Source organism: Nomascus leucogenys, chromosome 6 (assembly GCF_006542625.1).
Source record: "Nomascus leucogenys isolate Asia chromosome 6, Asia_NLE_v1, whole genome shotgun sequence".
In the NCBI taxonomy this organism is placed as follows: Eukaryota; Metazoa; Chordata; class Mammalia; order Primates; family Hylobatidae; genus Nomascus; species Nomascus leucogenys.
The window spans coordinates 96,021,623-96,049,282 of NC_044386.1; the positions used below are offsets into that span (position 1 = coordinate 96,021,623).

A 27,660-nucleotide genomic window follows, 5' to 3' on the forward strand; every position below is an offset into this window, starting at 1 on the left:
GAACCATAACTTTGACTGAAAAAATAATTGTAGGTCTATTGTGCAATATTTTATAAAGGTCAAAACCAAGTAACATTATTTAACAATACATTTATGTGATAAAGCAATAAAGCTATTTCTAAAAAACAATGATACACCTTTAATTCTGTACAGTATTCCCTTTAAAGGAATCATGAATGGAGTGAGAAAGGATCATATTGGGAAACACAAATGTAGTGGTAACAATCTTACTCCTAAATTGGGTGGTGAGTTCATAGCTGTTCACTATATTCATATTATTTTTTATTAATATTTCTTTTCTACATATAAAATATTACATAACAACTTTAAACCCAGAAAACAAAACAAAACAAAAACCCCAAAACTACAGCTAATAAATGAAAATAGTCATTACTTTAAATAGAAAATTAGAAACGACCTAAATATTATACATTATGTAAAATGTGATATGTTCATTCCATTAAAGATTTTTAAAGACATGATAATTTATGATAAAATAACATAAAAAAGTCCAATAAAATGTTTAGAAGAAGATATAATAAAATGTTATCAGTTGCTATTACAGGAAGTTTTATTTCTTCTTTGTACGTTTAACATTTTCCTATAGTGAATAATAAATACTTTAAAAATCACTGAGAATATTTAAACTATAAATGAGATATTTAATGATTCTAAGTCATTAAAGAAAACTGCCAAATCTGTTGGAATCAGGGGATACTGGTGTTTTGTAGAAATCTGGTTGTGATTTATAAGGCTTTATAATTCAAAGTTTTCTATTTTCTGTCATAAAGTCATACATCTTTATTATTGTGATTCCTGACAAAATAATTTCAGTTTGTTTGTTTGTGTGAGGAAAACGTGACTGAGGAAACCATGACTTAAAGAGGACTTCAATTAAAAAAAAAACCTGAAAATAGCTTCAATTAAACAACTGAAAAGAACAAAAGTAAAATAAAAAATTCATCTATTATTGACTAGCTTTAAAAAACACAGAAGAAAGGTATATACTGAGTCTGCCTTATAGCTCTATGTACTGTCATAGTGAGAAAGGATCACAAAGATTAAGGTTCAAAAGCCAGAGATTAGTTACACACCTCTTTTTCCAGTATTCTAGTGATCTCTCCTAGGGTCCGATCCAAAGCAGACACTTTATTGTTTGCCCATGAACCACTGTCTTGAACTTGTAGTTGTTTTAGAAGATCTTTGGCTAATCGCTGAAGCCTTTAATACCCAATGAAAGGAAAGAATGACATTAATGAATTAGACTATAATACTTCATTTCCCAAAACATTTTGAAACACAAGTTACTTTCAGTATTGGATTTGAAAATGCTTCACAGAGCATCTGAGGGGAGAAAAAAACAGACAACCAATAAAGCTGGTGTTATTTTTTATTCAAGACCACCAATTCACTCTTCATGGCACAAAACAGAACTAGAGGATAGTATTATCAATCTACAGGATTAGCTAAAGCAATTGATGCCTTTAGTTTCTGTATGATTCTTAGAACAGAATCAGGAATGGGGAGAAGGTGAGAGGATGAGAGCAGAGAAAATGAGCATAAGAACCTGAGCAGGTTTTTATATTTTGATTTAAATCTTCGAATATTATTAGCTTTATAAACTCTCAGAATGTTGAACTTCCAAATGTTTGTTTACAGGCAGTTTGGGGATTGTCTGCTACTGCTCATATCATTTACTTAGACGACAGAACACTTATTTGGTTTTCACCAAAAAATACCACATTATACCTAGACTGTAAGAGTCTTCATTCAGATCACTGTGTGCATTACTTCTTTGTGGCCCCTACCTGGTACCTCACTCTTGGAGCAACCCTCCTCTGCTTTCCACTTATTTACTTGAGAATCCACTAATAGATGCTAACCAGATCTCCCCACTTTTCCCCTATATATCATCCCCGTTGTCTTAAATTTTTATCTGTGGTAGATTCCACAGTACATCATTATAATCATTTTCTTGCAAATGTCCTACATTTCCTCTCTGTTGTTCTGTTTTTTACTCTTCTTAGACAAACTCCGGCAGTGGTAATAATGTTTGTTTAGCTCTTACTATGGGCCAGGCACCATTCTCAATGTCTTGCATGCATTAATTTCTTTAGCTGGATTAATGAAAACAACTGGCAGACTTTTCCATTTCTGAACCTGGTGGGGGTGGGGGGTGGGGGGAGTCAGACCATGCAAAATACTGGTAGGGCTACTGATTCAAGATCTTACTAAATCTCTCTAGGGTGTTCATTCTCCCACTATCCACAAAGGTTTGCTTCATACATTCCCCACTCTCTTCAAAACTCCACCCTTTCCTTTCTCTCTCTTGCTTTCCTAAGATGATCCTACATTTCGAAGAGAAAACAGAAGTTATTGGAACAAGAAAATTTTCACTTTCGGCCATAAAATCTACAAGCTTATCTGCATTTCACTCATCTTCTTCTTTGTTCCTCTTATTACAGTCATTCCTTCTAGACAGGACTAACTTCACCACACAGGATGTATGCATGAGTTCTTTCTGGATCTCAAGCTCTTTCTTCTTCCTGTCTCAGGTCTTTCTGCAAATGTTCTTCATCTTTTCCTTCTGAAATGCTTCCTCCACTCCCACATCACCTAGAACATTACTATTTATCCCTCAGCTCTTAGCACAAACATTACTTTCTCTGATTTGACTATTTCTTCAAAGCACTCATCACAAGAGAATTAAAAATACATATTGAACTAACTGTTTAATGTGTGCTTCTCCTATGCAAAGCTTTACAAGGGAATTTCCTGAAGTGATAGAAATGTTCTGTATTTGTACTGTCCAACATGGTGGCTAGAAGCTATTGTATTGAACAGTGCAGAAGCAGAGTATTAACTTCATGAGAGAGGTGCTCGTCTATCTGCTCACTGCTTTATCCTTATCATGTAACATGCTACTTTTACATAAGTACACTCATTAGATATTTAATAAATTCATGTCCTACAGAGAAAACTTCTTCTTTACATTAATTTTAACAATATCCAGACCAAGGATGGTGGTTCATGTTTGTAATCCCAGCACTTTGGGAGGTCAAGGCAGGAGGTTCACTTGAAGCCAGGAATCTGAGATCAGCCTGGGTAACAAAGCGAGACCCAGTTTCTCCAAAAAATAAGAAATAATTAGCTGGCAATGGTGGCATGCACCTGTAGTCCTAGCTACTCAGGAGGCTGAGGTGCGAGGACTGCTTAAGCTCCGGAGTTCCAGACTGCAGTGAGCTTACAACACTGCGCTCCAGCCCGGGCAAGAGAGTGAGACCTTCATCTCTAAAAAGAAAAAAACCCAACAACTTCATAGGTTACAAAATACTTTCATGTACATGATCTTATTTAATCCTCTCAACAACACTGTCAATTAGTATTATCCCTATTTGAAAAGAGCAAAAACTGATGCAGAGCAAGATAGCCAAATAGAAGCCTTCACAGATGTCCTCCATACAGGAACACCAAATTGAACAACTATCTACATAAAAAAGTACCTTAATAAGAACCGAAAGTTGTGTGAATCACCACAGTACCTGATTTTAACTTCATATCACTGAAAAAGGCACTGAAGAGGCAGGAAAGACAGTCTTGAAATGCTGATGCCACCCCTCCCTCATCCCCTGGCAGCCACCCTGTGGTGCACACAGAGAGTCTATGCACTTGGGAGACAGGAAGCACAGTGGCAGTGGGACTTTGCCTTGGAAATCAGTGCTAGCCTGTTACAGTGGAAAGCCAACAGGACAGAATTCAGCTGACCCCCACAGAGAGAGCATTTAGACCAACCTTAGAAAGCGGGGAATCGCCCATCCTAGCACTCAGAACCTGAGTTCCAGCAAGCCTTGTTACTGCAGGTTAAAGTGTTCTGGGGACCTAAATAAACTTGAAAGGAGGTTTAAGCCACAAGAACTGCAATTCCTGGGCAAGTCCTGGTGTTGTGCTGGGCTCGGAGCCAGTGAACTTGGGAAGAATGTGACCCATGAGACCAGCCAGGGCAGCCAAGGGAGTGTTTGCACCACCCCTCCCTCAACCCCAGGCAGCTCACAACTCTGGTACAGACTCTTTCCCTATGCTTGAGGAGAGGGGAGGGAAGACTAAAGAGGACTCTGTGCCAGGCACAGTGGCTCATACCTATAATCCCAGTGCTTTGGGAGGTGGAGGCAAGAAGATTGCTTGGGCCCAGAAGTTCGAGACCAGCCTGGGCAACATGGTGAAAGCCTGTCTCTAGCAAAAAATACAAAAATTAGCTGGGTGTGGTGGCACACACTTGTAGTCCCACCTACTCGGGAGGCTGAGGAGGCAGGATCAATTGAGTCTCAAAAGTCAAGGCTGCAGTGAGCTATGATCATGCCATTGCACTCTAGCCCGGGTGAAAAAGCAAGACGCTGTTTCAAAAAGAAGAAGAAGAAGAAGAAAAAAAGAGGACTTTGTCTTGCAACTTGGAAACCAGCTCAGCCATAATAGGACAGAATAACTGGGCAGAATCCTGAGGCTCCCATTCCAGGCCCTAGCTCCTGGATGGTATTTTTAGACATATCCTGGGCAAAAAGGGAATGGGCTACCTTAAAGGGAAAGACCCAGTCCTGGAAGGATTCGTCATCTGCTGACAACAGACTCCTTGGGCCCTCACGAGTTAGCAGTGGTAGCCAGGAAGCACTCGCCGAGGGCCTTGGGTGAGACTCAGAGACATGATGGCTTCAGATGGGATACAGCACATTCCCAGCTGTGGTGGCTATGGGGAGAGACTCCTCCTGCTTGAGAAAAGGGAAGGGAAGAGTACGGGAACTTTGTTTTGCAGCTTAGGTATCAGCTTGACCACAGTCGGGTAGAGCAACAAGAGGGTTCTTGAGGTCCCTGATTCCAGGCCTTGGCTCTTGGGTGGTATTTCTGCACCTGACCTGGGCCACAGGGGAGCCACTGTCCTGAATGGAAGGCCCAGGCCAGGCAGCATACACCACAAACTGAATGAAGAGCCCTTGGGCCTTGAGTGAACACTGACAGTAGCCAGGCAGTACTTACCATAGGCCTGGGGTGGTGGTGGCCACAGGAAGAGACTCCTGTGACTATAGAAAGGGGAGGGAAGAGTGGTAAGGACTTTGTCTTGCGGTTTGGGTGCCAGCTCAACCACAGTAGAACACAGCACCAGGTTGATTCCTAAGGTTTCTGACTCTAGGCCCTGGCTCCTGGATGGCATATCTGGACCTGCTCGGGCCAGGCAGAACTTGCTGCACTGAAGGGAAATAAATAAGCCTGGCGGGTTTTGCCACCTGCTGATTGCTGAGCCCTAGGGGGACTTGAGCAAACAAAGGTGGTAGCCAGGCAGTGGTTACTGCGCGCCTTGGGCAAGACACAGTAATCTGTGCTTCAGGTCTGACCTAGCACAGGCCCAGTGGTGGGGACTAAAGGGGTCCTTGTGTCAACCCTCATCCAGCTGCAAGCAGCTCAGCACAGAGAGAGAGAGACTCTATTTGTTTGGGAGAAAATAACAGAAGAGAACAAGAATTTCTGCCTGGTTGTCCAGCAAATTCTTCTGGATCTTATCCAAGACCACCAAGGCAGTACCTCTACGAGTCTATAAGAGCCATAGTGTTACTGGGCTTGGGGTTCCCCCAAATGCAGATATAACCGCAGTGGCCAACAAATTAGGTTTCAACACCCAGGTCCCTTTGGATACCTGGAAAACTTTCCCAAGAAGGATGGGTACAAACAAGCCTACACCGTGAAGACTACAATAAATACCTAACTCTTCAATGCCCAGACACCCACAAACACCCAATATGACATCACCTAATGAACTAAATAAGGCATCAGGGACCAATCCTGGAGAAACAGAGATAAGTAACCTTTCAGGCAGAGAATTCAAAATAGTTGTTTTGATGAAACTCAAAGAAATTCAAGATAACACAGAGAAGGAATTCAGAATTCTATCAGATACATTTAGTGAAGAGATGAAAATAATTTAAAATAATCTTTGGGAGGCCGAGGCAGGCAGATCACAAGGACAGGAGATCAAGACCATCCTGGCTAACACAGTGAAACCCCATCTTGACTAAAAATACAAAAAATTAGCAGGGCATGGTGGCGGGTGCCTGTAATTCCAGCTACTCAGGAGGCTGAGGCAGGAGAATGGCGTGAACCTGGGAGGCGGAGCTTGCAGTGAGCTGAGATCGTGCCACTGCACTCCAGCCTGGGCGACAGAGCGAGACTCTGTCTCAAAAAAATAAAAAAATAGTAACTATAACAACAATGTTTTAAGATACAGTACAAGAAGATATGAATAGAAACAACAAAAAGTGAAAAAGCAGAGGGATGAAGTTAAAATGTAAAGTTTTTATTAGTTTTCCCTTTGCTTGTTATTTAGTTTTTTATGCAGTTAGTATTAAGTTGCCATCAGTTTAAAATAATGGGTTATAAAATATCAATTGCAAGCTTCATGGTAACCTCAAACCAAAAACCACACAAGAGATTCATAAAGAAAAATAAAAAGCACGAAATGAAAACACATTGCTAAAGAAAAATCACCTTCACTATGAGAAAGACAGAAAGGAAGAAAAGAAAGAAAAGAAGACCACAAAATAACCAGAAAACAAATAACAAAATGGCATAAGTCCTTACTTATCAATAACTGGATGTAAATGGAATAAGCTCTCCAATCAAAAGACATGTAATGGCCGAATGGATTAAAACAAGAAGATCCAACTATTTGTTGCCTATGAGAAACAAATTTCTCCTATAAAGACACACAGACTGAAAATAAAGGGATGGAAAAAGATATTACATGAAAATGGAAACCAAACAAGAGTATAAGTAGCTATACTTATATCAGAAAAGATACATTTCAAGACAAAACTATAAAGAGAAACAAAGAATGTCATTATACAATAATAAAAGGGTCAATTCAGTAAAACAATATAATAATTATAAATATATATGCACCGAATATTGGAGCACACAGATATGTAAAGCAAATATTATTAGAACTAAAGAGAGAGACAGACCCCAATACAGTAATACCTGGAGACTTCAGTGCCCCACTTTTAGCACTGGACAGATCATCCAGACAGAATATCAACAAAGAAACACCGGATTTAATCTACACCATAGACTAAATGGACCTAATAGATATTTACAGAACATTTCATCCAATGGCTGAAGAATACACATTCTTCTCCTTAGCACATGGATCATTCTCATGGACGGTCCAAGTGTTAGACCACAAAATAAGTCTTAAAAAATTCAAAAACCTGAAATTATATCAATAGTCTTCTCTGACAAAACTAGAATAAAACTAGGAATCAGTAAGAGGAATTTTGGAAACTATATGAACACATGGAAATTAAACCACATGGTCCTGAATGACCAGTGGGTTAATGAAGAAGTTGAGAAAAAAATTAATACTTTTCTTGAAACAGCTGTGTGTGGTGGCTCATGCCTGTAATCCTAAGCACTTTGGGAGGCTAAGATAGAAGGCCACCTTGAAACCAGGAGTTTGAGGCTAGCCTGGACAGGAAAGCAAGACTCCATCTCCACACATAAAAAAAATCCTGAAAATATTATAATGGAAACATAACATAACAAGACCTATCAGATACAGTGAAAGCAGTACTAAGAGGAAAGTTTATACCTATAAGTATTTATATCAAAGAAGCAGAAAAACTTCAAATAAAAAATCTATAGCTACACCTTAAAGAACTAGAAAAGCAAGAGCAATCCAAACCCCAAATTAGAGGAAAAGAAATTATAAAGATCAGAGCAGAAATGAATGAAATTGAAAGAAAATAATACAAAAGATAAGTGAAATGAGAAGTTGGTTTTTTGAAAAGATAAACAAAATCAACAAACCTTTAGTCAGATTAAGAAGAAAAAGACCCAAACAAATAAAATCAGAGATGAAAAAGGAGACATTATAACCAATACCACAGAAATTCAAAGGATCATTAGAGGCTACCATGAGCAACTATATGCCAATAAATTGGAAAGCTTAGCAGAAATAAGTAAATTCCTACACATATACAACCTACCAAGGCTGAACTACGAAGAAATCCAAAATCTGAAGAGACCAGTAAACAACTAATGAGATTGAAGCCATAATAAAGTCTCCCAGCAAAAAAAAAAAAAAAAAAAAAAAAAAAAGTCCAGGACCTGATGGCTTCACTGCTGAGTTTAACCAGATAGTTAAAGAAGCAATATCAATCTTACTCAAACTATTCTAAAAAGTGGAGGAGAAGGGAGCAGGTCAGTATTATCCTGATACCAAAACCACACACAGCTGTTTCAAGACAAAGTACAAAAAGAAAACTATAGGTCAATATCCCTGATAAACATTGATATAAAAATCCTCAACAAAATATAAGCAAATGGAATTCAACAACACATGAAAAAGATCATTCATCGTGACCAAATGAGATTTATCCCAGGGATGCAAGGATGGTTCAAAATATGCAAAGCAAACAATGTGATACATCATATCAACAGAATGAAGGACAAAAACGATATAATCATTTCAATTGATGCTGAAAAAGCATTTATTTTTGTTTGGAGACAGAGTCTCGCTCTGTTGCCCAGGGTGGAGTGCAGTGGCATGATTTCAGCTCACTGCAACCTCTGACTCCCAAGTTCAAGCCATTCTTGTGCCTCAGCCTCCTGACTAGCTGGAACTACACGCTCACACCACCATGCCTGGCTAATTTTTTGTATTTTAGTAGATAAGGAGTTTCACAATGTTGCCCAGGCTGGTCTCGAACTCCTGAGCTTAGGCAATCCACAAGCCACAGCCTCCGAACATGCCAGGATTACAGGTGTGAGCCACAGTGCCTGGCCTGAAAAAGCGTTTGATAAAATTCAACATTCATTCATGATAAAAACCCTCAAAAAGATCCGGGAGCCAAGATGGCTGAATAGGCACAGCTCCGGTCTACAGCTCCCAGCGTGAGCGACGCAGAAGACAGGTGATTTCTGCATTCCCATCTGAGGTACTGGGTTCATCTCTCTAGGCAGTGCCAAACAGTGGGTGCAGGATAGTCGGTGCAGTGCACCGTGCACGAGCCGAAGCAGGGCGAGGCATTGCCTCACTCGGGAAGTGCAAGGGGTCAGGGAGTTCCCTTTCCTAGTCATAGAAAGGGGTAACAGATGGCACCTGGAAAATCGGGTCACTCCCACCCTAATACTGTGCTTTTCCAACAGGCTTGGAAAACGGCACACCAGGAGATTGTGTCCCGCACCTGGCTCGGAGGGTCCTACGCCCACAGAGTCTTGCTGATTGCTAGCACAGCAGTCTGAGATCAAACTGCAAGGTGGCAGTGAGGCTGGGGGAGGGGCGCCCGCCATTGCCCAGGCTTGCTTAGGTAAACAAAGCAGCCAGGAAGCTCGAACTGGGTGGAACCCACCACAGCTCCAGGGGGCCGCCTGCCTCTGTAGGCTCCACCTCTGAGGGCAGGGCACAGACAAACAAAAAGACAGCAGGAACCTCTGCAGTCTTAAATGTCCCTGTCTGACAGCTTTGAAGGGAGTAGTGGTTCTCCCAACACGCAGCTGGAGATCTGAGAACCGGCAGAGTGCCTCCTAAAGTGGGTCCCTGACCCCCGAGCAGCCTAACTGGGAGGCACCCCCCAGTAGGGACAGACTGACACCTCACTCGGCCAGGTAATCCTCTGAGACAAAACTTCCAGAGGAACAAACAGACAGCTGAACTTGCGGTCCACGAAAATCCGCTGTACTGCAGCCACCGCTGCTGACACCAAGCAAAACAGGGTGTGGAGTGGACCTCTAGCAAACTCCAACAGATCTGCAGCTGAGGGTCCTGTCTGGTAGAAGGAAAACTAACAAACAGAAAGGACACCCACACCAAAAACCCATCTGTACATCACCATCATCAAAGACCAAAAGTAGATAAAACCACAAAGATGGGGAAAAAACAGAGCAGAAAAATGGAAATTCTAAAAAGCAGAGCACCTCTCCTCCTCCAAAGGAACGCAGTTCCTCACCAGCAACGGAACAAAGCTGGATGGAGAATGACTTTGACAAGTTGAGAGAAGAAGGCTTCAGACGATCAAGCTACTCCGAGCTACGGGAGGAAATTCAAACCAATGGCAAAGAAGTTAAAAACTTTGAAAAAAAAATAGATGAATGTATAACTAAGATAACCAATGCAGAGAAGGGCTTAAAGGAGCTGATGGAGCTGAAAGCCAAGTTTTGAGAACTACGTGAAGATTGCAGAAGCCTCGGTAGCCGATGCGATCAACTGGAAGAAAGGGTATCAACGATGGAAGATGAAATGAATGAAATGAAGCGAGAAGAGAAGTTTAGAGAAAAAAGAATGAAAACAAACGAACAAAGCCTCCAAGAAATATGAGACTATGTGAAAAGACCAAACCTACGTCTGATTGGTGTACCTGAAAGTGACAGGGAGAACGGAACCAAGTTGGAAAACACTCTGCAAGATATTATCCAGGAGAACCTCCCCAATCTAGCAAGGCAGGCCAACATTCAGATTCAGGAAATACAGAGAACGCCACAATGATACTCCTCGAGAAGAGCAACTCCAAGACACATAATTGTCAGATTCACCAAAGTTGAAATGAAGGAAAAAACGTTAAGGGCGGCCAGAGAGAAAGGTCGGATTACGGACAAAGGGAAGCCCATCAGACTAACAGCTGATCTCTCAGCAGAAACTCTACAAGCCAGAAGAGAGTGGGGGCCGATATTCAACATTCTTAAAGAAAAGAATTTTCAACCCAGATTCTCATATCCAGCGAAACTAAGCTTCATAAGTGAAGGAGAAATAAAATACTTCACAGACAAGCAAATGCAGAATGATTTTGTCACCACCAGGCCTGCCCTAAAAGAGCTCCTGAAGGAAGCACTAAACATGGAAAGGAACAACCGGTACCAGCCACTGCAAAAACATGCCAAATTGTAAAGACCATCGAGGCTAGGAAGAAACTGCATCAACTAACGAGCAAAATAACCAACTAATATCATAATGACAGGATCAAATTCACACATAACAATATTAACTTTAAATGTAAATGCGCTAAATGCTCCAATTAAAAGAGACAGACTGGCAAAGTGGATACAGAGTCAAGACCCATCAGTGTGCTGTATTCAGGAAACCCATCTCACGTGCAGAGACACACATAGACTCAAAATAAAGGGATGGAGGAAGATCTACTAAGCAAATGGAAAACGAAAAAAGGCAGGGGTTGCAATCCTAGTCTCTGATAAAATAGACTTTAGACCAACAAAGATCAAAAGAGACAAAGAAGGCCATTACATAATGGTAAAGGGATCAATTCAACAAGAAGAGCTAACTATCCTAAATATATATGCAGCCAGCACAGGAGCACCCAGATTCATAAAGCAAGTCCTGAGAGACCTACAAAGAGACTTAAACTCCCACACAATAATAATGGGAGATTTTAACACCTCACTGTCAACATTAGACAGATCAACGAGACAGAAAGTTAACAAGGATACCCAGGAATTGAACTCAGCTCTGCACCAAGCGACCTAATAGACATCTACAGAACTCTCCACCCCAAATCAACAGAATATACATTATTTTCAGCACCACACCACACCTATTCCAAAATTGACCACATAGTTGGAAGTAAAGCTCTCCTCAGCAAATGTAAAAGAACAGAAATTATAACAAACTGTCTCTCAGACCACACTGCAATCAAACTAGAATACAGGATCAAGAAACTCACTCAAAACCACTCAACTACATGGAAACTGAACAACTTGCTCCTGAATGACTACTGGGTACATACCGAAATGAAGGCAGAAATAAAGATGTTCTTTGAAACCAACGAGAACAAAGACACAACATACCAGAATCTCTGGGACACATTCAAAGCAGTGTGTAGAGGGAAATTTATAGCACTAAATGCCCACAAGAGAAAGCAGGAAAGATCCAAAATTGACACCCTAACATCACAATTAGAAGAACTAGAAAAGCAAGAGCAAACACATTCAAAAGCTAGCAGAAGGCTAGAAATAACTAAAATCAGAGCAGAACTGAAGGAAATAGAGACATAAAAAAACCCTTCAAAAAATTAATGAATCCAGAAGCTGGTTTTTTGAAAAGATCAACAAAATTGATAGACCACTAGCAAGACTAATACAGAAGAAAAGAGAGAAGAATCAAATAGATGCAATAAAAAATGATAAAGGGGATATCACCACCGATCCCACAGAAATACAATCTACCATCAGAGAATACTACAAACACCTCTACGCAAATAAACTAGAAAATCTAGAAAAAATGGATAAATTCCTCGACAAATACACCCTCCCAAGACTAAACCAGGAAGAAGTTGAATCTCTGAATAGACCAATAACAGGCTCTGAAATTGTGGCAATAATCAATAGCTTACCAACCAGAAAGAGTCCAGGACCTGATGGATTCACAGCCGAATTCTACCAGAGGTACAAGGAGGAACTGGTACCATTCCTTCTGAAACTATTCCAATCGATAGAAAAAGAGGGAATCCTCCCTAACACATTTTATGAGGCCAGCATCGTCCTGATACTAAAGCCTGGAAGAGACACAACCAAAAAAGAGAATTTCAGACCAGTATCCTTGATGAACATTGATGGAAAAATCCTCAATAAAATACTGGCAAACCGAATCCAGCAGCACATCAAAAAGCTTATCCACCATGATCAAGTGGGCTTTATCCCTGGGATGCGAGGCTGGTTCAACATACACAAATCAATAAATGTAATCCAGCATACAAACAGAACAAAAGACAAAAACCACATGATTATCTCAATAGATGCAGAAAAGGCCTTTGACAAAATTCAACAACGCTTCATGCTAAAAACTCTCAATAAATTAGGTATTGATGGGATGTATCTCAAAATCATAAGCGCTAACGATGAGAAACCCACAGCCAATATCATACTGAATGGGCAAAAACTGGAAGCATTCCCTTTGAAAACTGGCACAAGACAGGGATGTCCTCTCTCACCACTCCTATTCAACATAGTGCTAGAAGTTCTGGCCAGGGCAATCAGGCAGGAGAAGGAAATAAAGGGTATTCAATTAGGAAAAGAGGAAGTCAAATTGTCCCTGTTTGCAGATGATATGATTGTATATCCAGAAAACCCCACTGTCTCAGCCCAAAATCTCCTTAAGCTGATAAGCAACTTCAGCAAAGTCTCAGGATACAAAATCAATGTACAAAAATCACAAGCATTCTTGTACACCAATCACAGACAAACAGAGAGCCAAATCATGAGTGAACTCCCATTCACAATTGCTTCAAAGAGAATAAAATACCTAGGAATCCAACTTACAAGGGATTTGAAGGACCTCTTCAAGGAGAACTACAAACCACTGCTCAATGAAATAAAAGAGGATATAAACAAATGGAAGAACATTCCATGCTCATGGGTTGGAAGAATCAATATTGTGAAAATGGCCATACTGCCCAAAGTAATTTGTAGATTCAATGCCATCCCCATCAAGTTACCAATGACTTCCTTCACAGAATTGGAAAAAACTACTTTAAAGTTCATATGGAACCAAAAAAGAGCCCGCATCACCAAGTCAATCCTAAGCCAAAAGAACAAAGCTGGAGGCATCATGCTACCTGACTTAAAATTATACTACAAGGCTAGAGTAAACAAAACAGCATGGTACTGGTACCACAACAGAGACATAGATCAATGGATCAGGACAGAGCCCTCAGAAATGATGCCGTATATCTACAACTATCTGATCTTTGACAAACCTGACAAAAACAAGGAATGGGAAAAGGATTCCCTATTTAACAAATGGTGGTGGGAAAACTGGCTGGCCACATGTAGAAAGCTGAAACTGGATCCCTTCCTTACACCTTATACAAAAATTAATTCAAGATGGATTAAAGACTTACATGTTAGACCTAAAACCATAAAATCCCTAGAAGAAAACCTAGGCAATACCATTCAGGACATAGGCATGGGCAAGGACTTCATGTCTAAAATACCAAAAGCCATGGCAACAAAAGCCAAAATTGACAAATGGGATCTCATTAAACTAAAGAGCTTCTGCACAGCAAAAGAAACTACCATCAGAGTGAACAGGCAACCTACAGAATGGGAGAAAATTTTTGCAACCTACTCATCTGACAAAGGGCTAATATCCAGAATCTACAATGAACTCAAACAAATTTACAAGAAAAATACAAACAACCTCATCAAAAAGTGGGGAAAGGACATGAACAGACACTTCTCAAAAGAAGACATTTATGCAGCCAAAAAACACATGAAAAAATGCTCATTATCATTGGCCATCAGAGAAATGCAAATCAAAACCACAGTGAGATACCATCTCACACCAGTTAGAATGGCTATCATTAAAAAGTCAGGAAACAACAGGTGCTGGAGAGGATGTGGAGAAATACGAACACTTTTACACTGTTGGTGGGACTGTAAACTAGTTCAACCATTGTGGAAGTCAGTGTGGCGATTCCTCAGGGATCTAGAACTAGAAATACCATTTGACCCAGCCATCCCATTACTGGGTATATACCCAAAGGATTATAAATCATGCTGCTATAAAGACACATGCACACGTATGTTTATTGCGGCACTATTCACAATAGCAAAGAGTTGGAACCAACCCAAATGTCCAACAACGATAGACTGGATTAAGAAAATGCGGCACATATACACCATGGAATACTATGCAGCCATAAAAAACGATGAGTTCATGTCCTTTGTAGGGACATGGATGAAACTGGAAACCATCATTCTCAGTAAACTATCGCAAGGACAAAAAACCAAACACTGCATGTTCTCACTCATAGGTGGGAATTGAACAATGAGAACTCATGGACACAGGAAGGGGAACATCACATTCCAGGGACTGTTGTGGGGTGGGGGGAGGGGGGAGGGACAGCATTAGGAGATATACCTAATGCTAAATGACGAGTTAATGGGTGCAGGAAATCAACATGGCACATGGATACATATGTAACAAACCTGCACATTGTGCACATGTACCCTAAAACCTAAAGTATAAAAAAAAAAAAAAAAAAAAGAGTCAAGAACTATTGGTGTGCTGTATTCAGGAGGCCCATCTCACATGCAAAGACAAAAATAGGCACAAAATAAAGGGATGGAGGGAGATCTACCAAGCAAATGAAAAGCAAAAGAAAAGCAGGAGTTGCAATCCTAGTCTCTGATAAAACAGACCTTTAGCCAACAAAGATCAAAAGACACAAAGAAGGGCATTACATAATGGTAAAGGGATCAATGCACCAAGAAGAGTTAACTATCCTAAATATATATGCACCCAATACAGGAGCACCCAGATTCATAAAGCAAGTTCTTAGAGACGTACAAAGAGACTTAGACCCCTACACAATAATAGTGGGAGACTTTAACATGCCACTGTCAATATTAGACAGATCAACGAGACAGAAAATTAACAAGGATATTCAGGACTTGAACTCGGCTCTCGACTAAGTGGACCTAATAGACATCTACAGAACTCTCCACCCCAAATCAATAGAACATACATTCTTCTCAGTACCACATCACACTTATTCTAAAATTGACCACATAATTGGAAGTAAAACACTCCTCAGCAAATGCAAAAGAACAGAAATCATAACAAACAGTCTCTCAGACCACAGTGCAACCAAATTAGAACTCAGGATTAAGAAACTCACTCAAAACTGCACAACTACATGGAAACTGAACAAACTGCTTTTGAATGACTACTGGTTACATAACAAAATTAAGGCAGAAATAAGTAAGTTCTTTGGCACCAATGGGAACAAATACAAAATGTTCCAGAATCTCTGGGACACCGCCAAAGCAGAGTTTAGAGGGAAATTCATTGCACTAAATGCCCACAGGAGAAAGCAGGAAATATCTAAAATCAACACCCTAACATTACAATTAGAAGAACTGAAAAGCAAGAGCAAACAAATTCAAAAGCTAGCAGAAGACAAGAAATAACTAGGATCAGAGCAGAACTGAAGTAGATAGAGACACGAAAAACCCTTCAAAAAAATCAGTGAATGCAGGAGCTGGTTTTTTGAAAAGATTAACAAAATAGACAGACCACTAGCCAGACTAATAAAGAAGAAAAGAGAGAAGAATCAAATAGGCACAATAAAAAATGACAAAGAAGATATCACCACTTATCCCACAGAAATACAAACTACCATCAGAGAATACTATAAACACCTCTATGCAAATAAACTAGAAACTCTAGAAGAAATGGATAACTTCCTGGACACATACACCCTCCCAAGACGAAACCAGGAAGAAGAGGAATCCCTGAATAGACCAATAAAATGTTCTGAAATTGAGGCAGTAATTAATAGCCTACCAACCAAAAAAAAAAAAGCCGAGGACCAGACGGATTCATGGCCAAATTCTACCAGAGGTACAAAGAGGAGCTGGTACCATTCCCTCTAAAACTACTTCAAACAATAGAAAAAGACAGACTCCTCCCTAACTCATTTTATGAGGCCAGCATCATCCTGATACCAAAACTCGGCAGAGACACAACAAAAAAAGAAAATTTCAGGCCAATATCCCAGATGAATATCAGTGTGAAAATACTCAATAAAATACTGGCAAACCAAATCTGGCGCACATTAAAAAGCTTATCTACCATGATCAAGTTGGCTTCACCCCTGGGATGCAAGGCTGGTTCAACATAAACAAATCAATACTATCCATCACATAAACAGAACCAATGAGAAAAACCATAAGATTATCTCAATAGATGCAGAAAAGGCCTTTGATAAAATTCAACACCCCTTCATGCTAAAAACTCTCAATAAAGTAGGTATTGATGGAATGTATCTCAAAATAATAAAAGCTATTTATGACAAACATCAATAGATGCAGAAAAGGCCTTCGATAAAATTCAACACCCCTTCATGCTAAAAACTCTCAATAAAGTAGGTATTGATGGAATGTATCTCAAAATAATAAGAGCTATTTATGACAAACCCACAGCCAATATCATATTGAATGGGCAAAAGCTGGAAGCATTCACTTTGAAAACCGGCCAAGACAAGGATGCCCTCTCTCACCACTCCTATTCAACATAGTACTGGAAGTTATGGCCAGGACAATCAGGCAAGAGAAAGAAATAAAGGGTATTCAAATAGGAAGAGAGGAAGTCAAATTGTCTCTGTTTGTAGATGACATTGACTGTATATTTAGAAAACCCCATCATCTAAGCCCCAAATCTCCTTAAGGTGATAAGCAACTTCAGCAAAGTCTCAGGATACAAAATCAATATGCAAAAATCACAAGCATTCCTATACACCAATAATGGACAGAGAGTCAAATCATGAGTGAACTCCCATTCACAATTGCTACAAAGAGAATAAAATACCTAGCAAAACAACTTACAATGGATGTGAAGGACCTCTTCAAGGAGAACTACAAACCACTGCTCAAGGAAATAAGAGAGGATACAAACAAATGAAAAACATTCCATGCTAATGGATAGGAAGAATCAATATCATGAAAATGGCCATACTGCCAAAAGTAATTTATAGATTCAATGCTATCCCCATCAAGCTACCAATGACTTTCTTCACAGAATTAGAAAATACTACTTTAAATTTCACATGGAACCAAAAAAGAGCCTGTATAGCCAAGAGAATCCTAAGCAAAAAGAACAAAGCTGGAGGCATCACGCTACCTGACTTCAAACTATACAAGGCTACAGTAACCAAAACAGCATGGTACTAGTACCAAAACAGATATACAGACCAATGGAACAGAACAGAGCCCTCAGAAATAATGCCACACATCTATAATCATCTGATCTTTGACAAATCTGACAAAAACAGGAAATGGGGAAAGGATTCCCTATTTAATTAGTGGTGTTGAGAAAACTGGCTAGCCATATATAGAAAACTGAAACTGGACCCCTTCCTTACACCTTACACAAACATTAACTCATGATGGATTAAAGACTTAAACATAAGGTCTAAAATCATAAAAACCCTAGAAGAAAACCTAGGCAATACCATTCAGGACACAGGCATGGGCAAAGACTTCATGACTAAAATATCAAAAGCTATGGCAATAAAAGACAAAATTGACAAATGAGATGTAATTAAACTAAAGAGCTTCTGCATAGCAAAAGAAACTATCATTAGAGTGAACAGGCAACCTACAGAATGGGAGAAAATTTTTGCATCTATCCATCTAACAAAGGGCTAATATCCAGAATCTACAAGGAACTTAAACAAATTTACAAGAAAAAAACAAACAACCCCATCAAAAAATGGGCAAAGGATATGAACAGACACTTTTCAAAAGAAGACATTTATGTGGCCAACAAACATATGAAAAATCATCAATGGTCGTTAAAGAAATGCAAATCAAAACCACAATGAGATACCATCTCATGCCAGTTAGAATGGCGATCATTAAAAAGTCAGGAAACAACGGATGCTGGAGAGGATGTGGAGAAATAGGAACACGTTTACACTGTTGGTAGGAGTATAAATTAGTTCAACCATTGTGGAAGACACTGTGACGATTTCTCAAGGATCTAGAACTAGAAATGCCATTTGACCCAGCAATCCCATCACTGGGTATATACCCAAAGGATTATAAGTCATTCTACTATAAAGACACATGCACATGTATGTTTACTGCAGCACTGTTCACGATAGCAAAGACTTGGAACCAACCCAAATGCCCATCAATGATAAACTGGATAAAGAAAATGTGGCATATATACACCGTGGAATACTATACAGCCATAAAAAGGATGAGTTCATGTCCTTTACAGGGACATGGATGAAGCTGGAAACCGTCATTCTCTGCAAACTAACACAGGAACAGAAAACCAAACACCACATGTTCTCACTCATAAGTGGGAGTTGAACAATGAGAACACATGGACACAGGGAAGGAAACATCACACACTGGGGCCTGTTGGGGTTAGGGGGATAGAGGAGGGATAGCATTAGGAGAACTACCTAATGTAGATGATGGGTTGATGGGTGCAGCATGGCACATGTATACCTATGTAACCTGCATGTTCTGCGTATTTATCCCAGAAATTAAATAAAAAAAAAAAAACTTTTGCCAGCACCCAGTTTCTAGCGGTAATAAAATGAATAGGTATTAAGTATAACGTTACCTGCTATATCTTTAAAAAATAATAAAAACATACAGAAGTATATAGAGATCTACAATTCAATAATAAAAAAAGATAATTCACCAAAAAGGGCAAAATATCTGAATAGACACTTGCCATATGAAGAAATAAATGACCTATATATACATGAGAGGACACTCAACATCATTAGGATTATCATGAAAACTCTAAATAAAATTTAAAAATGCCACTACATACCCATCTGAATGCCTAAAATTAAAAAGATTGACAACATCAAATATTACCAAGGATATGAAACAGGAACTCTCACGCATTGTTGGAAGGTAGGTAAAATGGTAGTAATACTTTGAAAAAAAGGTCTCGTGGTTTCTTATAAACTTAAACATACACGTATCAAAGGACGTTGCACATTCATGCCTAGGTATTCACCCAATAGAAATGAAAATTTACATCCAAAATTTATTTCCAAAAAGTAGAAAGAGCCCAAGTATCCATCATTAGTGGAATACACAAACAAATCAAGGCTACATTTACTCATAGGAGTACTGTCCAGCAATAAAAAGGAATGAATTGATAAACACAACATGGGTGAATCACAAAAACATGCTGAATGAAAGAAGGCTTATACAAAAGAGTACATACTATTTGATTACATTTATAGAAAGCTCTACAACAGACGATTCTCATCTGTGGTGAAAGACAAGCTCTACAACAGGTGATTCTAATCAATGATGAAAGAAAATCAGAATAGTAGTTGCCTCTTGGGTGGGAGTAAAGGGATTCACCAAGGACATATAATAACCTTCTGGGATGATGATACTGTGCGAAGTTTGAGAGGTGTTTAAAATACTCGGTGTACGCATTTGTCAAAATTTATCAAATGCCACCCTTAAGATCTGCGCATTTTGTTACATGTAAATTTTACCTCAAAACAAACACATAAACAAGGATAAACAAATAATGAACTTGAGTTAATAACACGCATGTTGAAATACTGGAGGAGGAATATACTGATGTATGCAATTTACTTTCATGCATCAAAATCTGATGGATTGATAATGGATAAAGCGATGGAAAGATGAATAAATGTGATTAAGTACAGTAAATAATTACAGAATATATGTAGAGGATATATGTTTCCACAGTAAAATTCTTTCCAACTTTTCTGAATTTTTGAAAAATTTCATAATAAAATGCTAGAAAAAATATAGAAATATCTATCATATTATACACTGTGTACCAAACAGATAACATACTTTTCAAAAAAAATAAGGAATAGTTACAATTAGTAAACTGTATTAAGAAAGAAGATCCCCAATCCCAAAGGCAGAAATCACTGAACAACATAAAAACTTTAAATTAAGCAAAACTAATAGAAAAATAGTATACTTGTAAAGTGTATATATGTGTGTGTGTGTGTGTGTATATATATATATATTTTTTTTTTTTTTGAGATGAAGTCTCGCTCTTGTAACCCAGGCTGGAGTGCAATGGCACGATCTCAGCCTACGGCAACCTCCGCCTCCCAAGTTCAAGCAATTCTCCTGCCTCAGCCTCCCGAGTAGCTGGGATTACAGGCACCTGCCACCATGCCTGGCTAATTTTTGTATTTTTAGTAGAGACAGGGTTTCACCATGTTGGCCATGATGGTCTCAAACTCCTGACCTCAGGTGATCTGCCCACCTCGGCCTCCCAAAGTGCTGGGATTACAGGCGTGAGCCACCGCGCCCCACCTGGGAAGTATTTTTTAAAAATATTTCTAAATAACTCTTGGATTCAAAATAAAATCAATACCAATTATGTGGAGATGAATAAAAACAAAAACACTCTCTATGAAAACACAGTAAGAAGAATAAAAGAAGAAATGAAGTCAAAGTGAAAACAAAAAGATCGAATCTATACATTTTAAAGCAATTTTTGGAAAGGACAAATAAAAAACAGCCTCTGAAAAGTTTACTCAAAAAACAACAACAGAAGAAATTTCTAATACTAGCAACAAAAACCAAAGAAAAAATGTACTGAGAATTAAAGAAAATGTTAACGTGGATACACAGAATAGAAACTGAAAATTATGCTTTTTATTTAAAAAGTAATGGCAGTAGATAATATTCTAAAATAAGAATAATGGTGTTCTATCATGAATGGGTGATGGATGTTGTCAAACGTTTTTTCTCCATCTAATGATATGTATGTGAGTTTTCTTATTTAGCCTGGTTATTTGATGGTTTTAAATTGGCATTTTATATGATTACATATTCTCTCCTTTCTTAGCACATCAATTACAGTCATATGCTGTATAAGGATGTTTCAGTCAATGACAGACTGCATATATGACAGTGGTCCCAAAAGACTATAATACTGTATTTTTACTGTATCTTTTCTATGTTTAGTTATGTTTAGATACACAAATATTTATCATTTTGTTATAATTGCCTATAGTATTCATTACAGTAACATGGCATACGTGTTTGTAGCCTAAGAGCTATAGCCCATACCATACGGCTTAAGTCTACAGTAGGCTACACCATCTGTGTTTGTGTATGTATCCTCTGATGTTCAAACAATGATGAAATTGCCTAAGGACACATCTCTCAGAACATATTTTCATTGTTAAGTGATGTATGACTGTATATTTCTTATTTTTACTTTAGTAATTGCAAACTAAAAGTTTGCAGAATACATTATAAGTATTCCAAGTCCAGTTTCAAATAACGCTATACTGCTTCACAGGTAGTGCTGTGAAGTACCTTATAATAACAAAATATTCCTCATTTTTCCTTCCTATCCCTTCTATCATTGTTGTCATTCATTTCGCTTAGAAATAAATACACAGTCATCCCTTGGTATATGTGTAAGATTGGTTCCAGGACCCCCATGTAAAACAAAATCTGCACATATTCAAGTCCTGCAGTCGGCCCCTTGGAATCTGCAAATATGAAAAGTCAGCCCTCCATATCCATGAGTTTTATATCCTGAGAATACTACATTTTCAATCCGTGTTTGGTTGAAAACATCTGCATATCATTGGGCTTGGGTAGTTCAAACCCATGCTGTTTAAGGGTCAACTGTATATACACACATAAGCATATATAATAGAAAACATTGTTGCTATTATTATTTTGAACAAATTGTTATCTGTTAACAATAAGAAAAATGTTATTTTATCTATGTTTATTGATTCTTCAAAATTCTTCCTTTTGTTATACAGATCTGAGTTTCTGATCTGTATCATTTAACTTCTCTCTGAAGAACTTCTTTTAACATTTCCTGCAAGGCAAGTCTAATAGCAACAAATTCCCTCAATTTAGTTTATCTGAAAAAGTTTTTATTTCTTCATTTTTGAAGTATAACTTTGCACAGTACAGAATTCTAGGTTGGTGAGTTTTTTTCTAATCTTTGCTGCCATATAGGTAAGGTGTTTCTTTCCCCTTTGGTGTCTTTCAGGATTTTTCATTTCTCTTTGAGTTACTGCAATTTGAATATGATACGCTCACAGGTAGAATTTTTTGTTTTTGTTTATTGAGGAAAGCATTTATCTTGCTTGGTATTCTCCTATTCTCTAAACTTCCTGGATCTAGGATATGGTGTCTGTCACTAATTTGGGGAAAATTCTCAGTCATCATTGTTTCAAATACTGCTTCTGTTCCTCCTCACTTTCTTTTCCCTTCTGGTATCCCAATTACATGTACGTTATACCTTTTTGTAGTTGTCCCACAGTTTTAGATATTCTGTTCACTTTTTCCCCAGTCTTCTTCAAACTGTTTTTCAATTTTGGAAGTTACTATTGTCATATCCTCAAGCTGAGATTATTTCCTCAGCTATCTGGTCTACTAATGAGCCTGTCAATAAAACTGTTCACTTTTGTTACTGTGTTTTTAAATTCTGGCATTTCTTTTTTATTGTTTCTTAGAATACTGGGCTGGGCACAATGGCTCTCACCTATAATCCCAGTGCCTTGGAAGGCTGAGGCAAGAGGACTGCTTGAAGCCAGGAGCTCGAGATCAGCCTGGGCAACAATATAGTGAGATCTTGTCTCTTAAAAAAAAAAAAAAAAAATGCTGGGCATGGTGGCGTGTGCCTGTAGTCCTAACTACTCAGGAGGCTGAGTTGGGAGTTGCCTGAGCCCAGGAGGCTGAGGTTACAGTAAGCGATGATCATGCCACTGCACTTCAGCCTGGGCAACAGAATGAGACCTTTGATTAAAAGGTCTCACTTAAAAAAAAAATTATCTCCCAGCTTATATTATCCATCTGTCATTCCATGTTGCTCACTTTTTCCATTAATGCCCTATCATATTATTCATAGTTGTTTAAATTTCTGATCTGGTAATTCCAACATTTCTGCTGTATCTGACTCTGAATCTGATGCTAGTTCAGTCTCCTCAAATTGCATTTTTTGCCTTTTAGTATATCCTGTCAGTTTTTTGAAAGATGGACATGATGTACTGGGTAAATGGAACTATGGTAGTAAATAAGCCTTTAGTAAAATCATGGTAAGAGGTGAAAGGAGGGTAAATGTTCTATAATTCTATGATTAGGTCTCACTATTTTGGTGGGCCTGTGCAGCTGGACTGTGACTTTAACCAGTACTTCTTTTTTTTCCCCCCTTATGTGGAAGAGCATGGCTAATGAACGTAAGTGTTGGGTTTTCCCATTTCACCAGGTAGAACTGGCTATGATAAAACCCCAGAAGGTTAGGCTCTGGTGAAATGGTTTTTTTCTTTCCTGAGGGCAGGGCTTGGTAAAAACAGAATGCTCTGACATATTCCAAAATAATTACTTTTCCCCTCCCATGATGCGACTGTGGTGCTCAGTGGCCTACTCTACAGAGGACCCCAAGAGCCTCTGCAACTGAGAAAACCAGTGCGAGCATAGCACTGTGCACCCACTCCCAGCTTTCAACATCACTGACCCCACAGTTTATGTCTTCCCAAACTCCAGCTGCGTGAGTCACCCACCATCCTCTACACCCTAATGTCACCCCAGCCAGCACCACCATGCATGTCCCTCAAGAAACCCAGCATGACTATCATACAAGTCCACAATCAGCCCTAGGCCTCAGGCAAAACAGAAAGTTTTCCTCCAAGATTAGGAATAAGGCAAGGATGCCTACTATCACCACTGCTATTGAGCACAGTTCTGGAACTCCTAAACAGAGCAATTAAGCAAGAAAAATAAATAAAATGCATCCAATTTGAAAAAGAAGTAAAATGACTGGATATGACAAAATCACACACAAAGAAAACCCTAAAGATTCTACAAAAAAATCCTGATAGTATTAAATACAAATTCAGTAAAGTTGTAGAATACAAAATCAACATACAAAAGTCACTAAGATTTCTATATATAAACAACAAACTATCTTAAAGGGAAATTGGGAAAACAATTCCATTTACATTAACAAGAAAAACAAAAAATTACTTAGTAATTAACTAAAAAGGTGAAAGACTTATACACTGAAAATTATAAAACACTGATTAAGGAAATTTAAAGACATAAATAAATGGATACCCCATGTTCATGGATTGGAAGAATATTGTTAAATTGACCATAATACCCAAAGTGATCTACATATTCAGTGAAATCCCTATCAAAATTCCAAAAGCACTTCTACAGAAATACAAATAACAATCCTAAAATACAAATGGAACAACAGTACTCCCCAAATAGCTAAAGTAATCTTGAGCAAAAAGAACAAAACTGGAGGCATCACACTTCCTGACTTTAAATTATATTACAAAACTAATCAAAACAGTATGATAGTGGCATAAAAATAGACCTATAGACCAAAAGAATAGAATAGAGAATCCATAAATAGGCCCACACATTCACAGTCAATTGATCTTTGACAAGGGAACCAAGAACATGCAATGGAGAAAGAACAGTCTCTTCAACAAATGGTGCTAGGAAAACGGAGTATCCTTATGCAAAAAGATGAAATTGAACACCAGTCTCAAACAATATACAAAAAAACTCAAAACAGATAAAAAATGTAAGACTCAAAACTATAAAAGTCTTAGAAGAAAACATAAGAAAAAAATGAAAAAGAAATTGATAAATTCCTGGACACATACACCTTCTCAAGACTGAACAAGAAAGAAATTGAATCTCTGAACAAACCAATAATGAGTTCTGAAATTGAGGCAGTAACAGCCTACCATCCAAAAAAAAAGCCCAGAACCAGAAGGATTCACAGCTGAAGTCTACCAGATGTACAAAGAAGAGCTGGTACTATTCCTACTGAAACTATTGCAAAAAATTGAGGAGGAGTGACTCCACCTTAACAGATCCTATAAGGCCAGCATTATCTTGATGCCAAAACCTGGCAGATACAACAAAAAAAGAAAGCTTCAGGCAAACATCCATGATGAACACTTATGCAAAAATCCAAAATCAAATACTGGGTAAACCGAATCCAGTAGCACACCAAAAAGCTTATCCACCATGATCAAGTAGGCTTCAACCCCAGGATGCAAGGTTGGTTCAACAAAGCAAATCAATAAATATTATTCATCACATAAACAGAACTAAAGACAAAAACCACATGATTATCTCAAAAGATGCAGAAATGGCTTTTGATAAAATTTAACATCCATTCATGTTAAAAACTCTAAATAAACTAGGTATTGAAGGAATATACCTCAAAATAATAAGAGCCATCTATAATAAACCCACAGCCAACATTGTACTAAACAGGCAAAACCTGGAAGCATATTCCCTGAAAGCCGGCACAAGACAAGAATGCCCTCTCTCAGCACTCCTATTCAACGTAGTACTGGAAGTTCTGGCTAGGGCAATCAGGCAAGAGAAAGAAATAAACGGTATTCAAATAGCAAGAGAGGAGAAACTCAAAACTATCCCTGTTTGCAGATGACATGATCCTGTATTTAGAAAATCCCAGTCTCAGCCCAAAAAGCTGCTGCTGCTGCTGCTGCTGCTGCTTTTTTTTTTACTTTTTTTCTGAGACAGGGTTTCACTCTAGTTGCCCAGGCTGGGGTGCAGTAGTGCAATCTTGGCTCACTGCAGCCTCGACCTCCCAGGCTCAGGTGATTCTCCCACCTCAGCCTCCCGAATAGCTGGAACTACGGGTGAAAGCCACTATGTCTGGCTATTTTTTTTTTGTATTTTTAGTAGAGAAAGGGTTTTGCTATGTTGCCCAGGATGGTCTTGAACTGAACTCAAGCAACTCGCCTGTTTTGGCCTACCAGAATGTTGTGATTACAGGCATGAGGCACTGTGCCCAACCCTCCAAAAGCTTCTTGAGCTGAAAAACAGCTTCACCAATGTCGCCGGATACAAAATCAATGTACAAAAATCACTGGCATTCCTATACACCAACAGTCAAGCTGAGAGCCAAATCAGGAACTAACTCCCATTCCATACTGCCACAAAAAGAATAAAATACCTCGGAATACAGCTAACTAGAGAGGTAAAAGATCTCTACAAGGAGAACTGCAAACCACTGCTCAAAGAAATCAGAGATGACACAAACAAATGGAAAAACACTCCATGCTTATGGATAGGAAGACTCAATATCATAAAAATGGCCATACTGCTCAAAGCAATTTATTAAATTTAATGCTACTCCCATTAAACTACCATTGATATTCTTCACAGAACTAAAAAAAACTATTTTAAAATTCATATGGAATCAAAAAAGAGCCCAAATAGCCAAGGCAATCCTAAGCAAAAAGAATAACATGGGAGGCATCATGCTACCTGACTTCAAACTATACTACAGGGCTACAGTAACCAAAATAGCATGGCACTGGTACAATACAGATACACAGACCAATGGAACATAATAGAGAGCCCAGAAATAAGGCCACACACCTACAACTATCTGATCTTCAACAAACCTGACAAAAGCAAGCAATGGGAAAAGAATTCCCTATTCAATAAATGGTGTGGGGATAACCGGCTAGCCATATGCAGAAGACTGAAACTGGACCTTTTCCTTATACCATGTATAAAAATTAACTCAAGATGGATTAAAGATTTAAATGTAAAACCCAAAACTATAAAAACCCTAGAAGACAACCTAGGCAATACCATTTGCAACATAGGCATGGGCAAAGATTTCATGACAAAAACACCAAAAGCACTTGCAACAAAAGCAAACATTGACAAATGGTATCTCATTAAACTGAAGGGCTTCTGAACAGCAAAAGAAACTATCAACAGGGTAAACAGACAAACTACAGAATGGGAGAAAATTCCTGAAAACTATGCATCCAACAAAATATCTGGCATCTATAGGGAACTTAAATTTACAAGAAAAAAAACAACCCGATTAAAAAGTGGGCAAAGGACATGAACAGACACTTTTCTAAAAAAGATATACATATGGCCAAAAATCATATGAAAAAAAGCTCCACATCACTGATCACTAGAGAAATGCAAATCAAAACCATAATGACATATGTCATACCAGTTAAAATGGCTACGATTTAAAAGTCAAAAAAATCACAGATGCTGGCAAGGTTGTAGAGAAAAAGAAATGCTTACACACTGTTGGTGGGAGTGTAAATTAGTTCAGCCATTGTGGAA

General features: G+C 38.6%; 1 protein-coding gene across 8 annotated transcripts in view; it reads right to left on the reverse strand.

Annotated features, from left to right (window-relative positions):
- Window positions 1-27,660, reverse strand: part of SCAPER (S-phase cyclin A associated protein in the ER) — a 562,100-nt gene that overhangs the window by 237,152 nt on the left and 297,288 nt on the right. For all 8 annotated transcript variants that reach the window (XM_030814840.1, XM_030814838.1, XM_030814836.1 and 5 more), the window contains one exon: window positions 1,095-1,221. In XM_030814840.1, coding sequence (XP_030670700.1) covers window positions 1,095-1,221 — 127 coding nt within the window. The remainder of the gene's footprint in view (window positions 1-1,094; window positions 1,222-27,660) is intronic.